Source organism: Myxine glutinosa, chromosome 1 (genome assembly GCF_964187855.1).
Source record: "Myxine glutinosa chromosome 1, kmMyxGlut1.1, whole genome shotgun sequence".
NCBI classification, from domain to species: domain Eukaryota; kingdom Metazoa; phylum Chordata; class Myxini; order Myxiniformes; family Myxinidae; genus Myxine; species Myxine glutinosa.
In genome coordinates, this window is record NC_136261.1 from 315,906,527 (window position 1) to 315,922,815 (window position 16,289).

General features: G+C 46.4%; 1 protein-coding gene across 4 annotated transcripts in view; it reads right to left on the bottom strand.

Moving 5' to 3' along the window:
• Positions 1 to 16,289, bottom strand: part of LOC137410711 (uncharacterized) — a 60,192-nt gene that overhangs the window by 36,511 nt on the left and 7,392 nt on the right. For 2 of the 4 annotated variants that reach the window (XM_078769175.1, XM_078769168.1), the window contains exons 2-5: positions 10,168 to 10,240; positions 6,176 to 7,069; positions 5,030 to 5,155; positions 3,971 to 4,807 (exon numbers count right to left, since the gene is read on the bottom strand). In XM_078769175.1, coding sequence (XP_078625301.1) covers positions 3,971 to 4,807; positions 5,030 to 5,155; positions 6,176 to 7,069; positions 10,168 to 10,240 — 1,930 coding nt within the window. The remainder of the gene's footprint in view (positions 1 to 3,970; positions 4,808 to 5,029; positions 5,156 to 6,175; positions 7,070 to 10,167; positions 10,241 to 16,289) is intronic. The other 2 variants (XM_078769186.1, XM_078769182.1) reach the window with 1 other exon arrangement.

Below are 16,289 nucleotides of genomic sequence, written 5' to 3' on the forward strand. Positions count from 1 at the left end.
GATAGGTCAAATTCTCAAAATTTCTGTTTCCAGGGCAACTAATGTATACTTGGATTTTACAAGTATCTTGCTATGCACGACATCTTTCTTGTTTGTTTGAATGATTTCTATGCAGTCCTGACTGCTGGACGGAATAAGTTGAAAACTGGTGGTTGTACTCGAGGTGGACTTTAGGGGTTAAAAAAACAGATTCTGGGGTACAGGACAAGGGGAGGGGAGGCAAGGATGACCCCAACTGTCTCTATGTAAATGTGTATCGTATAGCGCCACCTAGTACAGTCAGTATTACAAGTCACTGGCAAGTTGCTCGGGCCCACACAGGATTCTAAACGGGGTTGGGATGGAGGCGGAAAAAATGCAAATGACGTCTTACGTCTTTGAGCCGGTAAGCTGGGAGCCACAATTCGCATCTATTGCCACATCTGATGCAATTTAAATGCTCTAATGGCGGTGAGGTGCTCCATTTGAAACCGTTTGTTCGGTATGTGTAGCTTTTTGATGCCTAGGGTCCGTAATAAAACTTTGTATTGGGTTCAAAGCCAATGACCACTTGCAAATTAATAGTAGTAGAAGATAACCAAGAAAGCATCTCAAAATGCATAGCCCATCAACATCCACTTTGTACACAAACTAAACTTGATAAAAACTACAGCTAAAACAAAGGGAAAAAACATTCGTGTTCTCCACATTGAATAAAGGTTTGTTGCAAAAGCTCAAATGGTAAATAAGGTACCACACGGAAGCAATTACAAAACCCAGCCATCTCGCGCTGCATGGTGGACGGGCTAATAAAGCCCATTTTATTTACTGTGACTTTGCCCTTTGACATTTTGACCCAATTATTAATTAGTCTTCTCCATATTCTCATAAAAAAACGTTTGTTGAAAATTTTGATGACAGGTCAAGTGGTAAAAAAGAAACTTGTGGCCTTGCAGACATGACATCGTATCGGGTCACGGCAGGAAGACTGGTTGTGGTACACCTAGGAGTGAATGATGTAGGGAAAGGTTATTCGGAGGATTTGAAAAATAGGTAGGCCTATAGGATATTGGGTAAGCGGCTGAAAGCTAAGGTTTGTGAGGTAATGTTTTCTGGGGTTCTCCCAAGATTACAAAATGGAATATAATTTATGAGCAGAGTGATATTTGCCAACCTAAGGCTTGAAGAATGGTGTGGGGAGGAAGGCTTTGCATTTAGGAAACAGTAGGAACTGATAAAAAAAAATAAGGGGATGGAGGTGATGTTTTCACCTCTGTATGTTTGTGAGCAGGATATTTCAAAAAAAAGTTTATGGAGGGATTCAGACGAAACTTGGTGGACAGGGTGCATGAGAATGACAAATTGATTAAATTTTGGTGAGGATCTGAATTTGGATACGGCATATTAGTGGGATTATTGGGATGCAAAACATAAACTGTTCAGCCTTGCGGTCGCCTGGGTCACCTGCCCTTAAATCCGGCCCTGGCCATCAACAACAACAACATGCATTTTAAAGGCCATTTTCCCTGCTAGAGCGGGGGTTAGCCTTGCGGTCCCCATGACAATCTTCTCCATTTTGCCCTATTTTCTGCATCTCTCCTTGTTAACCCCCTTGCCCGCATTTCTTCTTCCACCATCTTTAGCCAAGTCTTTCTCGGTCTTCCCCGTCTTCTACTTCCTTCTACATTCATTTCCATCACTCTTCTCAACCAGTCACTTTCATCCTTCCTCAACACATGACCAAACCATCTCAACCTGTTCCTCTTCACAGCATCAATCACAGGCTCTATTCCCATCATCTTTCGCAATTCATCATTTGTCTTCCTCTCTCTCAACGATACTCCGCACATCCGTCGAACCATTCGCATTTCCACCCTTTCCAACCTTCGTTGCTGCTCTACGTTCATTACCCATGTCTCGCTCCCATAAATCATAACACTTCTCACACATGCAGCATACACCTTTCCCTTCAGCTTCAACGACACTCCCCTCATCATCAGCATGCCACTCAATTCCCGAAACTTCTTCCATGCACATCTCACTCGAGCAACCGTTGCCGAGTCTGATCCACCTTCTCCATTCAGCATGTCTCCGAGGTAGCAAAATGTTTTCACACCTTCCAGCTTCACGCCGTCTCCAAGATCCAACTCAACATTTCCTCCATCTGCAGCTCCCTCTGTGCACACCTTACATTTGAATGTAGCTGCCACACTGGTTAATGACCCTCTCAGACCACTACATTTTTGATGAACCCACTCAGCGCACATTGTACACTGAATGGAGTTCACTCCAACACCCTTCCTACACACAGCACAGGGCCACTTCCCAGTTCTTTCCACCTCACCACATGCTTTACCACTTGCCATCACCTTCGTCTTTCCGATATTCACCTTCAGACCTTTTGTCTCCATACATTCCTTCCACGTGTTCATCTTTTCCTTCAGTCCATCCATACTTTCCGCAATCAACACCAGATCATCTGCATACAACAACTCCCACGGTAAACCCTCCTTTACGTTCTGAGCCAGCACCTCCATCACAGCTACAAATAGTAGTGGACTTAGTACCGACCTCTGATGCACTCCCACCTTCACCTCAAACTCACCACTGTTCCCGTCCTTCGTCCTTACAGCTGTGCAAGCTCTTTTGTACATTGCCATCACTACTCTGATCAACCATTCCTCCACTCCTAACTTCCTCAATGCCCATGTCAATACTTTGCGTGGAACCCGATCGAATGCTTTCTCCAGATCAACAAACCCAAGAAACAACTTCTTCCTCTTCTCCATGTACTTCTCCTGCAACTGCCTCACAATGAAAAGCGCGTCTGTCGCTCCTCTTCCTGGCATAAATCCAAACTGCATTTCGTCGATCTTCACTTTCTTCCTTATCCTCCTCTCCAACACCCTTTCCAATACCTTCATTCCATGCTCCAATAACTTTATCGCTCGGTACGAGCCACACTCCAGAGGGTCACCTTTCCCCTTGTATAGAGGGATGAGGGTACTCAGTTCCCAATCCACTGGAATGCGGCCTTCTTTCACCACCAGATTACAGATCTCTGTCATTCTCTTCACACCCCAACTTCCTGCTGCCTTCAACATATCTCCCACAACTCCCGTCGGCCCTCCCGCTTTTCTACCCTTCATTGCTTTTATCGCTTCCTCAACTTCCTTCTCAGTTATCTTCTCTGCCGGTCCTAAAACTGGGTTACTCTCTATGTTGCCATCCCATTCATTCTCTGTATTCAACAGCATTTCCATATATCTTTTCCATCTTCCTTTAATTCCATCTGGGTCGACAACGATTTGTCCCACTTCATCCTTCAAGCAGCTCACCCCCATCACATCACACCTCTCTTTCGCTATCTGCTTTGCAATCCTGAATACTGCTTTCTGACCCTCTTTCGAATCCAAGCGTTCTCCATCATTTTCCTACATGCCTCCTGTGCCTTTGCTACCTCTTTCTTTGCAGCCTTCCTGGCTGCCTTATAACTTTCATGCTCTGCTGTTTCTGCTCCCGTACCCTTCGCCTTCTGCCACTCCTTGAACTTCTTCCTCTTCTCGTCAATCCTCTTTCCAACTTCATCATCCCACCACCATGTTTCCGAGTGCCTCGGTGGTCCTTTTGTCCATCCACATACCTCACCAACGGCTCCCAACAGACTAGCTTTCATTGACATCCAACCACTTTCAAGCTCAACCATCTACCACTGGAATATCGTAGCCATCGCCGGACTGTGAATGCGGAGTTAACATTGGGGGGATGATTGTGGCATTGTCGTTGGAAGAGCCAGGGCAACTATCGTAGCCATCCCTGGCCATCAACGCCAGTTTATCCTTGCTTTCCATTTTGTTAGCATACCTCAATCAACTTCCTGTTGAATTCATCCATTATTCTACCTGTTCACTGACACAAATCGACACGAGCCTTCACCACCAAGCCTAGTTCTTCATTCTAGCCATTTCATGCAATGTTATCACATACGCACCTGCGTCATGTGTTGCTTCATGCCGGCGGAGCTGCACATGCTGCCGAAATGTACGCCCACAGGTTGCGCAGTTAAATGGCTTTTCCCCGGAGTGGACGCGTTGATGTTGAACTAGGTTGGTGCGGCCAGTGAATTCTTTGCCGCAATCTCTGCAATGAAATGGCCGTGCTACGCTTCCGCTTGGGCCACGCCCATGGATCCGTCGGTGATTAAGCAGGTTAGTGGGTGTTGCAAAGGTCTTATGACATTCAGGGCACTTGAAAGGGCGCGTGCCACTGTGTGTGAGACGATGCCGAGACAAATATGATGATGTGGCAAAGCACTTCCCGCATGCATCACAAACAAACTTCTTGATGCTCGCATGAGTCTTGCAGTGAATTGCGAGGTTCTCAGGGTGGGCAAATGACTTGCCACAATTATGGCATGTGTATGGCCTTTCACCTGTGTGTAAGGCAGAATGTCGTTTCAGAGATGATGCACGGGCAAACGCCTCATTACACACAAGACAAGTGTAAGGCCTTTCTCCTGTGTGCTGACGTGTATGCAGCTTGAGTGAGTGTTTCAGAGTGAAGTGCTTTCCACATTCTGCGCATGGGAACGTCATTTTCCTTTGTGAAATTTCTTCGCCTTGGTCATTCGTGGTTGTGTTTTCCATCCCTGATTCTACCACTGGAATATCGTAGCCATCGCCGGACTGTGAATGCGGAGTTAACATTGGGGGGATGATTGTGGCATTGTCGTTGGAAGAGCCAGGGCAACTAGTGTCAGTTAGTTTCTCAGCACCACCAGCATTCTTCTGTGTGGTTGGCATTGTCTCGATTACAGCCACCGTCACAGCTAAACATGCCACGGCAAAAGAAGACAAAAATGACATGAGGAATTCATCAGTGCAAACACCAAAAAAAACAAGTAATAGATCACCATTCTTCATTCATAAGAATCTTGAACAACGTAATTTCTTCTTGACAAAGAAAAGGGCAAGTAAACTCATTACAGAACAACAAAAGGTGATAACCTTCAGAGAAACATTTCACAATGGATAAAAATGAAACGTCGTACTGTTTTCTCCATTTGTTCCAGTAGTTTCAGCACCAAGCATCAGGTGCAGCTCATCCATTGTTACCGATATCTCAAAGCCATCAAGTTCCTGCAGAACCTTCTCACACGTGCTTTCCACCCCCGTGCCTGAGGAAAGGACATCTGTCTGAAGGTTTAGCATTACATTGCCTAAGGTTGCATGTTATGCTTGATAGTGACATTATACAGGGTAACTCAATGGCAGAAATGTGCAATATGATCTAGGTAGGTTCAAGCAATAAATAACAAGAACAAGAATTGCTTTGCAATATGTGTCCCCTACCGGTGACATCTTTGAAGTCCAAAAAGGCATAACTCTGAAAAATTGATGAAACGTCCCCAAACTCAAACTTGTTCTGTAACTTATAAAGCCATGCACCAAGTTTCAGTTGAATATGTTAACCCATAAAGCGCGCCGGGCCACAATAGTGGCCGAAACATGTATGCAAACGAGTTTAAACTGACGTCAACCCAAATAACGAATCATGACCTTTCTTTTTTTTAAATATTTTTGTATACAACATCGAGGCTCGTGTAAGAGCTAACATCAATCACAAAAAAAAAAAAAAAAACGGACGCACAAAACATACAAAAAGGGGGCGGGAGACAAAATGGGTAGAGAGAGGGAAGCACACAAGTACAACAACAGAGAACAGGGACAACAGAAGATCTGTGGGAGGGAGGGGGCTTGGGGGGGAGGAGGCAGGGGAAGGCGGAGGGGTCAGAAAGTATAAAACAGATGGACACTGCTGGAACTTCCAGGAAAGAAAAAGTCAGAATCTGAAGAAACAATGTGGAGAAGGATAGGTGCCTGGAGGTGGTCGGTTGGTATGAAAAGAACTTTGGTGATCTTCCGTCAAGCGACTTACTTACAATGTATAATACCCGGTAACTTATGAAAGGTTGCTTATAATTGGTGGAGAAAAGCCGATGACAAAAAAGCATTTCTGGCCTACTAGCTAGTAAATCCAGCATTTTATGTGTTAAGAGTATGGGGGGGGGGGGGGGGGGGAATAAGTCTGAAAAACCACAGGTGGGATGGACGGATAAACAGACAGACAGATGGGGAGCAAACCTATAATCTGCTTCCGGTAGGAGGCTAATAACTTGACAGTAAGGTCAAGGTACCTCTGGCTTGTGGTGCTGTGATGACACTTGATTTGGAGTTGGACAGTGGGCCGGAACCAGACACATTTGCAGCAGTGACTTGAGGCATCGCACTGTGTGCTGTACGTCCGTGGTGGTTAAGGTTGGTTTGGAAGGAAAACTTATTTCCACAATCGCTGCAATCAAAAGGCTTAATGTCAGTGTGTACAAGCTGATGCTTGAGCAAATAGGAGGATGTGGCAAATCCCTTGCCACAAGTCTCACACGTGTATCGTTTCACAGCTGAATGGATCTTCAGGTGGATTGAGAGGTTCTCAGAGTGAGCAAATGCCTTGCCACACACCTCACACACATATGGCTTCTCCCCTGTATGTATTGCACGATGACGTAAAAGTGATGACAAGCGAATGAAGGTTGCTTCGCACTCTGTGCAATGATATGGCCGCTCACCAGTATGCTGTCGCATGTGTATTTTTAGGGAATACTTTAGTGTGAACAGTTTTCCACAATGCTCACACTGGAACTCTGAGCCAAGTTTGTTCGCTTTACTTACAGTGGTGGAATTACAACCACTTTTCTCATTAACACCACCATTTTTGTTGAGAGACTCACTTGAGGTGGTGTGTTGGATGTTGTCCTCCAAATCTCGTCCACCATATTGTACCGATTCAATCCCTAGTTCCTGCATATTATATACATTCAAAGCCTCCATCTCACTTGCCTTACCAGAATGTTCTGAATTTGTTTGAAAAATATCCTCTGCATTAACAGCTTCCATGTTTCCCACAACGTCTCCACAAATCTTAGCCATGCCACCGACTTCCAGGAAAGAATCAAAATTTACGATGTGACTGTGTTCATTGACCTCCTCCATTTCTTCAGTCTCCACCTCAATAAGCATCATTTTCTCTTCACCTGGGGAAAGTGAAGCAAAAAAATTTGTACACAAACAAAATCATTTTGTTCAATTAAAAACTACAACAGCACTCTTCGACGTCGACCGATGTGCCTCCGTCCACATTATTACATCATTATGAATACGTGTACCAAGTTTTATTTAAATCCTTTCAGCTGTTTTAAAGTATCACATTTTTCCCTGACATGACATCTGACATTTGACCTTTTGATGCCAAAACCCAACCAGTTCATCTTTGCATCATAATATATACTTATATCAAGTTTGGTCAAAATACCACCACAGGTTCACAAGTTAGATCAGTAGCAGAATATTTACCCGACAGGACCTCTGACCTTTGACCTCTTGACCCCATAATAGTCCGGCAGCTAAGCTAAATATAGCATAACAATTGTGCATTTTGTGAGGAAAGCACCAAATTTGGCACACTAGTAGACTATCATATTATGAAAAGATCTGGATATTGGGCCATCTCAGATTCAGAGATTTGATTTTTGCAAGATTTGCAGATTTTGCAGATTTGCAAGCTGAGATTGTAACGCCAGGGACGGCCGACTCCTTCCTGCGAGCTGCCCACGTCACCCGCACAAGAAGAGCTCATCAAATCACTGCAGCGGCACTGCACATCCTGCAACACCGTGCGTATGAATGCCACTGTATGACATATGCTGATGATGCAGAAGACCTGCCTGAGTTCGAAGACTGGTGTCACCAGAGAAGAGAAGACATTCCCAACTTTCAGTACTGGCAACTGTGCTGGAACTAGAGATGTTGGTACTGGTCTACGTGCGTTCTCTGCGGCAGGCTTCATTCACGATGTACCTTGATGCCCTGACGGAACTGGTCCCATGGTTCCATGCCTTAGACCACACACACTATGCCAGGTGGGTCCCTGTTCACCTGAGGGACATGGTTGCACTCCCAATGAAGCACCCAGATGTAGCCAGAGAATTCAGGGCTGGCAACTTCACTGTACAGAAGACGAAGAAGGTGTTCTCTTCGATCCCAATCGACCAGGCGCATGAACAGAATAACGCCTGCATCAAAGGAGATGGTGGAGCAGTCGGCCTCACTGACAACCCAGTCGGCCTCACTGCGGCGTTGGATGATTGCCAGGCCAGAAATTGCCAGGGCCATAGAAGAGTTCCAAGATGGCCATCAACACTGGGGGAGGCGAGAGGACACGTCATCACGACCAGACACTAAGTGTGCAGACCTCTTTCGCCAAGGATGTCCGCGCCCTTGTCAGCGTCATAGAAGAGCTTGGCAACCCCTTTGAGGAAGAGAGCATGGATCTGGTTGTCCTTGACACAAAGGAAATTGCAGGTCCTGCTGCAGTTGAGACTGTCAGGAATGTGAAGAAGATTGGCCAAGAGCAGTTCCAGGCTTTCACCAGAGAATGCCTGGTGGAAAGGACCAAGCCAATTGATGATGTAATTAGTCAGAACAAGCTGAAGGTGTCATTTTGGAAAATGGCTGCCACAGCCATCAGGGGCTGAATTTGAGATGGCCTAATATCCAAATATGTTCATAATAGGATAGTCTACTAGTGTGCCAAATTTGGTGCTTTCCTCACAAAATGCACAATTGTTATGCTAAGTTGCCCCACTATAATCTAAAAAGTTTATCTTTGCATCATTATACATACTTTTACAAGTTTGACTGATTTGTTTAGCCATTTTAAAGTTATTGCAGTAACGAAAGTCTATCAAGGACAAACACATGGATGGAGGCACGTCGCACGCACGGATGGAGACATAAAAATACAGTCAAGATTCAATACCCAAAATAGAAAACAGCAACAACCATTTATGTGTATACAGTACTGAAGTGTATATAGGATGTGTATATATGGTAGATGTGTATAAAATTAAAAAAACCCACCTTTAGAGGCCATTTTTCCCCGCAAGCGGGGGTTGGCCTTTTTTCGGGAACCGTGGTTGTTGTTGTTTTTTCGGTCCCCTTTTTGAAGCAATGTTTTATGGCCGGATGCCCTTCCTGACGCCAACCCTTTTTGCCGCCTTTAACGACAAACAGGGAATTACCAGTGAACTGGTACTCAATTAGCCGACCTCAGAAGGATGACAGGCTGAGTCAACCCCCCTGGCATTAATTCAGCGATCGACCGGGATTCAAACCCAGGATCCTTGGATCCTAAGCCGGCACCCTAGCCGCTAGCCCAACAGCCGCCACACCCTAGGCACCCTAGCACCCCTAGCCGCCACACCGGGATTCGAACCCAGGATCCTTGGATCCTAAGCCGGCACCCTAGCCGCTAGCCCAACAGCCGCCACACCCTAGGCACCCTAGCACCAACAGGCACCCTAGCCGCCACACCAGGGATATGGTAGATGTGTATAGGTGTATATAATATGCATCCAAGAGTATTGAGGGAGGAGGCAGAGAAGAAAGGCGTGATGTTAGGGGATATCTTAACACCTCATTGGAGTCAGGCAGGACAGCAACCAGAGGATTGGAGAGTATCAAATGTAACACCAGTACATTTTAGAAAGATTCCAGAGAATAATTGGGGAATTATAGAACTTAGTTTTAATTGAATTGTGGGGAAGGTGTTGGAGACGTTAAAAAAGGACATATAGGGAAACATTTTAATAAATAGAAACTAATTAGAGGTAGTCAGCACAGATTCACTAAAGGGAGGACACGTTTAACAAATTTATTGGTGTAAAACGAAGCAGTTTCTCATTGGGTGGATGAGGGAATGACTGGATGTACTAGCTAGGCTCTTAAAAAAACATTTGATAAGGTACCACATAGGAGGTTGTTAGTTACGGTGAAGGCTTGCGGAGTGGCTGGTCAGGTAGATAACTGTATTGGAAACTGGCTTACTGATATGAAACAATGGGTGGTTGCGAGTGTGAAGATGTCTAGCTAGAAGCATGCAAGTAGTGGCGTACCTCAGGGATCAGTACTGGGACTATTATTATTCACTAGCTGAAACCCGTGGAACATCCACGGAAGGGAGGATGTTGTGTATGGATAGAGTGTACCATTATGGATGGCATGGGGGATTTGCTTGTCCGAGTAAGAGTTAGGAAGAAAGATCAATTTTCACTTGTGCAAAAATGCTACTCACAATTACATCGCCTGTGCGTCGGCCTGTGATTGAGCCAGAGAGTTGGCCTGTGAGTCAACCTCCTTTCCAATGTCTGCAAGAATTGAAATACTGATTGTGAATGTGTAAAATTATATGAAAGAAGAACATGCATATCAATAGACGATGCCATCGAAAAGGAGAGCAGCTGTCAATAGAAAAGGATGTCTGACATCAATTTGACATTATTGCACAGGAAATGACAAACAAAGAAACAGTTCATTTCCATCGGGTAATATTAGGATGAGAGATCAGCCGATACCTTTATTATGTCCATCAGCATCCATGGCACTTAGAAAAAAAACGCAGCATCAGCCAGCCGCAGCCAACTATCACGTACCGTCTCGAAGTCAATGCCATCCTTTTATCTCTTCGTATACAAGTACAACTCACTGATCGCAACGTCACTCCATTTAACTTTATTAAAATGACGATAAAGACGTGAAACCCGTGGAACATCCACGGAAGGGATATCGTTCGTCTGTTTTCAGCTCGTTATCTTTAAGCTTCCTTACGTCTCGCCACCTGCTACACCTCTCTGAGTTACGAGGATTTATGCAACGCACCCCGAGTATCGCAACGTCACTCCATTTAACTTTATTAAAATGACGATAAAGACGTTTCCTTATATATCCTAATTTCAAATGTTCAAGGGAATAAAAAAGCTTCCTTACGTCTCGCCACCTGCTACACCTCTCTGAGTTACGAGGATTTATGCAACGCACCCCGAGTATCGCAACGTCACTCCATTTAACTTTATTAAAATGACGATAAAGACGTTTCCTTATATATCCTAATTTAAAATGTTCAAGGGAATAAAAAGACCATTTGGTTCACACCACCCATCACACCACTCGACTGTCCAATCAGCGGACGGCTCGCATCGCCTTTGCCCAGCAGACGCCAATACGATGGTGTCGTAAGATGGCGTCATATCGGCCGATAATCGGATGCTTTTGGGTCCCAAAGTCGGCGAATTCAGATTTTTCGAGTATGGCTGTACATGATAAACAAAGAGCGCGGTTCGTAGATCGTAAATCCATTAGTGCCGTGGGCATCGGGTCACTGGGTGCGGCGTAAAAGGGATAACAAAGTCGAGTCATTACGGTATTATTATATAGATTATTTACATCAATGATTTGGATAGTGGAGTTTGGAGTCAGCTTTCTAAATTTGTGGATGACACAAAGCTTGGAGGCATGGCAGATAGCAGACTGGGGTGATCACATTCTGGAAAGTGTAGATACTCACTTTCATACATTGGGTGAAAGATTTGCAGATGCAATTTAACCCGAACAATTGTAAGGTGCTGGGGGTGGGTAAGAATAATGAAAATAGAGATTGCATGATGCAAGGGACAGTGTTGAAGCGTGTCACACAGGAGAGGGATCTGGGGGTGTTAATAGATGTGGGTGTGTATGTGGGTGTGTGTGTGGGTTAAGCAGACAGCACAGTGCAAAATAGGTAAAGCGTACAGGCTTTAATGTTGTATTCGTAAGGTATAAATTATGAGTCAAAGAGGTAATGATAAAACTGTTTTGGAAGTTATTGAGGCCTAATCTCAAAAATTGTGCTCAGTTTTGGTCACCATATCTGAGGAACAACATCGCTGCCATAGAGAGGGTTCAGCGTAGGGCTACTAGATGGATCCCGGGCCTAGTTTTACTAAGCTGTGATAGTAGTTGAAGGAGATAGGACTTTATACATTGCAATGGAGGTGGTTACGAGGGGATCTGATAGAGATGCTTAAAATAATGAAGGTTGTGGACAAGATAGGTGCAGTGGAGTTTTACAACAAAATGAATAATATTACGACCAGGGGCCATAGCCTGAGAATAAAGAAGATGAGAGTTAGGATAGTATTGTATTGTCGCGTCCCCGGGGTTAACACCCCAAGAGGATAAATGACCGAAACAAGCTTTAACTCCGAGGCATAGTTCAAACTTGGCAGGATTATTTCTGGCTTGCGCGGGAAGGTTCGAAGTCTTACCTGGGACGGATGGCTGACACCAAGTTAATCCGAACAAACGGACATTTGTTTGTTTGTCTGTCTGTCTGTTTGTCTGTTTGTTTGTCTGCACAGAATAAATATGATTTTCTCTGCAACTGTTGGTCCGATTGACAGGAAATTTTCACCATAGGTGCAACTCCACCTGCAGCATTTTAAAAATAATTATGATATTGTTACAGATCTGGGACGACGGCTCTCCCGTTAGCAAGGGGGGGTTAACCCCTTGTCCGTTATACTGGCCGTCGCCAATCCTGGGGGTCTGTGACGTCACTGGTGGTCAGCCACGACCAGGGTAATCGGGCCAGAGACCCCAAAAAAAGACCCCCCGAATACCTGCTTACCGTGACCTCCCAACCAGCAAGGAGACAGCCCCGCCCGAGTCGCGACGGTAATGGACATGCCGAGCGAAGCGGGTCACGACCCAGGCCGTTAACAATTACTAACCCCATTATAGCGGTTTTAATCGTGCCACGTAAACCAATGGAAAGAAAAGACTAAAGCAAGTGGATGAAGACGAAACCAAAGCTTGGAGAAAGAGCACACATTTATTGTAACAAACCCCAGAGGAAAAGAAAGATCAAAGCTGCACAAAGATAGATGGATGTAAAAAGAACACAGGGCAGCCTTATCTATACAGTCTTACTTATACCCAGGACAGAACAAAGACAGACTCACACGGGGATGATGACAGGAATGGCAGAAGGTCCGTTCAGCTGGCAAAGGTGGCCGGTTCGGCTCGTTCAGCCGTCGAGGTTCCGTTCCGACCTCGCGTCGTGGTTTAAAGCGAACCCGACAACCGCTGGAACCAACGTGGTTGCGTCGACGCCACGACCCTCTCGCGCTCTCAGTAATGATGGGATTTCCTCTCAGGCAAGGCACGATCTCTCGCGTCAGGCAACCCTCTTGTGCTGTGCACTCATCACCTCTGCTGGTCTCAACGGCTCGTCTCCTCCCATCTCTTTTTGCGCGATCCTCGAACGCATATATGAAGCGGGGTCGTGCCACGCCCTCGGCCGTTTGGGTCCCGCTCACGTGCTCTGTTTGTAGCCTTATTTGGTAACGGAGCTGAACAGCTCCGCCCTTGTGGCGAGCCACGGCCACGCCTCTTCTCGGCGACCCCGCCTTCTTGTCCAATGCAGAGCACCAAGGCCAGTGAGAGGGCGCGCACCCCACGCTTGTTGAGCTGTTTGCAGAGAGAGTTTGCTGGGGTATGGCGTTATTGAAGGGGAGCTATCCTTATTTGTTAATGCAACGTGGTGTCAATCTAGTGGATACAGAGCCTTAATTAAACATAGAATAGGAAATAATTAGCAAGATGATTCTAAGATTGGCTGCGTGTCGCGATGGCCTAGGGTGCGATATTTAATAAAAGGGGATAATATTACAAAGGGGGATATTTACAAGTGAGGGGGGGGGGGTTCCCAAATCGGTAACACTGTGCACCCTTCTCTTTCCCAGGGCTGTCCCTGGCCCGACAACTTTACTTTTAGTGTGGCACGTAGATGTAAAACCCTCTGATATTACACTGACCCTGAGTGCGACAGTTTTACCAGGGAATTAAATATGTCCCCCTGCCACGTTGCATTCTGTCTAACAGACTTACACCCACAAACTAACCGAATTGCGGAATTAATTTCAAACTACACATTTACGGTGGGGAGCTTATTTACAAGAGACTACACTATTTGGTATTTACAACACTAACCCAGGACCTGTTCTTTTGGGAAACAAAATGTAGATGTTGTTTTTGAAAAGGAGAGGAAAGGCATGCATTGCACTGCACCGATACACCAACCCACGGGTGCTCTGAGGCACGCATTGATATGCATGGCAACCTCAGAGCACCGATAAAAGCACCATAAGCACCAATAAAGCACCACACCCAAAATACAGCCATGCAGTTAGCACGATCCAGTGCACAGTTATTTCAAACAAAGTTCAAATGTCACTGGTGGTGTCAGCACGGCCGATGGTCCGCCGTGCTCCGATGGTCTGCCGATGGCGATCTTCTGTCTTCTTACTTGGCTGGACTTCCTGGCGTGCGGCCTATTTAGGACTAAGGGGAGAAAGCACAGAAAGGGCACAAAAGTGTCCACCTTTTTAATTTATGGCCAACAGGGGCCGACTACAGGGTGGTCCACTTGTTAGGCTTAGGTGCCCCCTCCCGAGGTCCGCAAGCCAGCATGCTGGCAGCAAAGATGCCAGGCCCCATCCCGTGGGGTCCATAAATGGGTGGTGCTTGGCCACAAAACCCGTGGTCAATACGTGGGTGGCCACACAGATCGTGTGGTCCATAGGTGTACCGGTCCAGGCAGCAGGCAGCGGAAGTGCGGGTACACAAATGCAGCGCCGGCACATCCTCCCCCCCCAGTGCCCAGAGCGCACGGTCCTCGGGTGGGAGACAGGGAGACAGAAGACAGGTGAGTAATGGGTCAGGGCGCAAGGGTACACATCAAAACAAGGCAATGCAGAATGAGGGGTGCATGGGAGCGAGCTGAGAAAGGTTCGTCCCTACGTACGCCCCCCACATGTGACCTACACTGCCCCCCTTGCCCCTCCCCGTATTTACGAAAACCTACACATTACACTACACCTTACAAATCCGTCGCTATCTGTCTCGTCTTCCCCATATCTCTCTTAATACCAAATTCGTCTTCACTCCCACTAATCCAAAATTTGCCATCACCCAATTCATCATCAATCCTCATAAGGAGGAAGAGATGGAACACAGCACAATGTCACACCCACGTCATGATGCGTCTCACATTCCAAACATTTGCATCATAAAAATAATAAAAACAACCATGGCATGGTGTGGAGTACCATAGTTACCTCAGGTGAGTGGATGCAGATGGTGCAAGGAGATCTCCATCCTAACTATCCTCTAAATGACATTAACACACTTTACACTACCCGGGGTCTTTCCCTGCCAAACCATTGGCCATCTTACTCTATGTGGTTTTAAGAACCAAATTCCCATTGACCAAACTGTGGTGCTTATCAATTTGGGGTCTCACTCCCCCGATGCAACTCCCTGTGCCCTTGCACAATTTCAGGACTGGGGCGTGTAGCTCTCCCAGCAGGCCGACCCACCTGCACACCTCCACCACTTCAGTTGCCACCCGTGCTTACCTAGCTCCTCACCCTAACCTATCTAACTGGGGAAGGCCCCTCCTGGCTCTGTCACCCCTCGGTGCCCTCTGGCACTGGGCTACCCGGGTCCGTCCTCCGGATCCTCGGGCCCCATCCACAACAACTCTACCGGCTCCCAGAGCCCACCTGCGGCCTCACCTGGCCGACATCCTCACAGTGGTGGAGTGCCCAACCAACTACACACACACTAACAGGCTACACGCCCAGCCATTTCCACGACACTAATGCACCCATCACTACACTCCTGTGCAACTACCCGCACCACAGATGCCAATATCCAACCACAATTTACCTGTACCCTCTACCTAACACTTACACTACCCTCCCCGGGTATTCGTGATGGGGGTCCATCCTTCCCCCATTCACACCTTCGCACCATCCACTCCACTCCACCGTTTCCACCATACTCACTCCACGACCATCCATTCATTCCAATACTCCATATACTCCAGACCATTTATTCCATACACCTGTTCTCCATTCACCTGGTGTTGCACACCTGTGCAATCACACCTGGTGCCACCTGCACCCTCCTTCCTTCCTGGACCATTTGGTCAGCACAACTCACATCACTATCACTCACTCAAACACTGCTCCATACACCTGTCCAGTTGCACACCTGTGCAATCACACCTTTTAACCATACACACGGCATAATCTGAACTACCTGTTGCCCTGCTAACTTAGTGCTCCCCGTCTTCCCTTTAAAATAAGCACATACCACGTCATTATCATCCAAACTAATCTACCTGCGTCCCCACTACAGGTATCATTGTCACTACCTAACCTTAACGTTACCTAAGGTCATCTCTAGGTCCCTACACACTATATCCTAACCCTCCCGGGCTAGTTTTCACTGCCATAAACCCCATAAATATATTGCTCCTTTGCCCCCGCTGTGAGGGATGGCAGAGTTGCCATCCCACCACATCGGGCATCT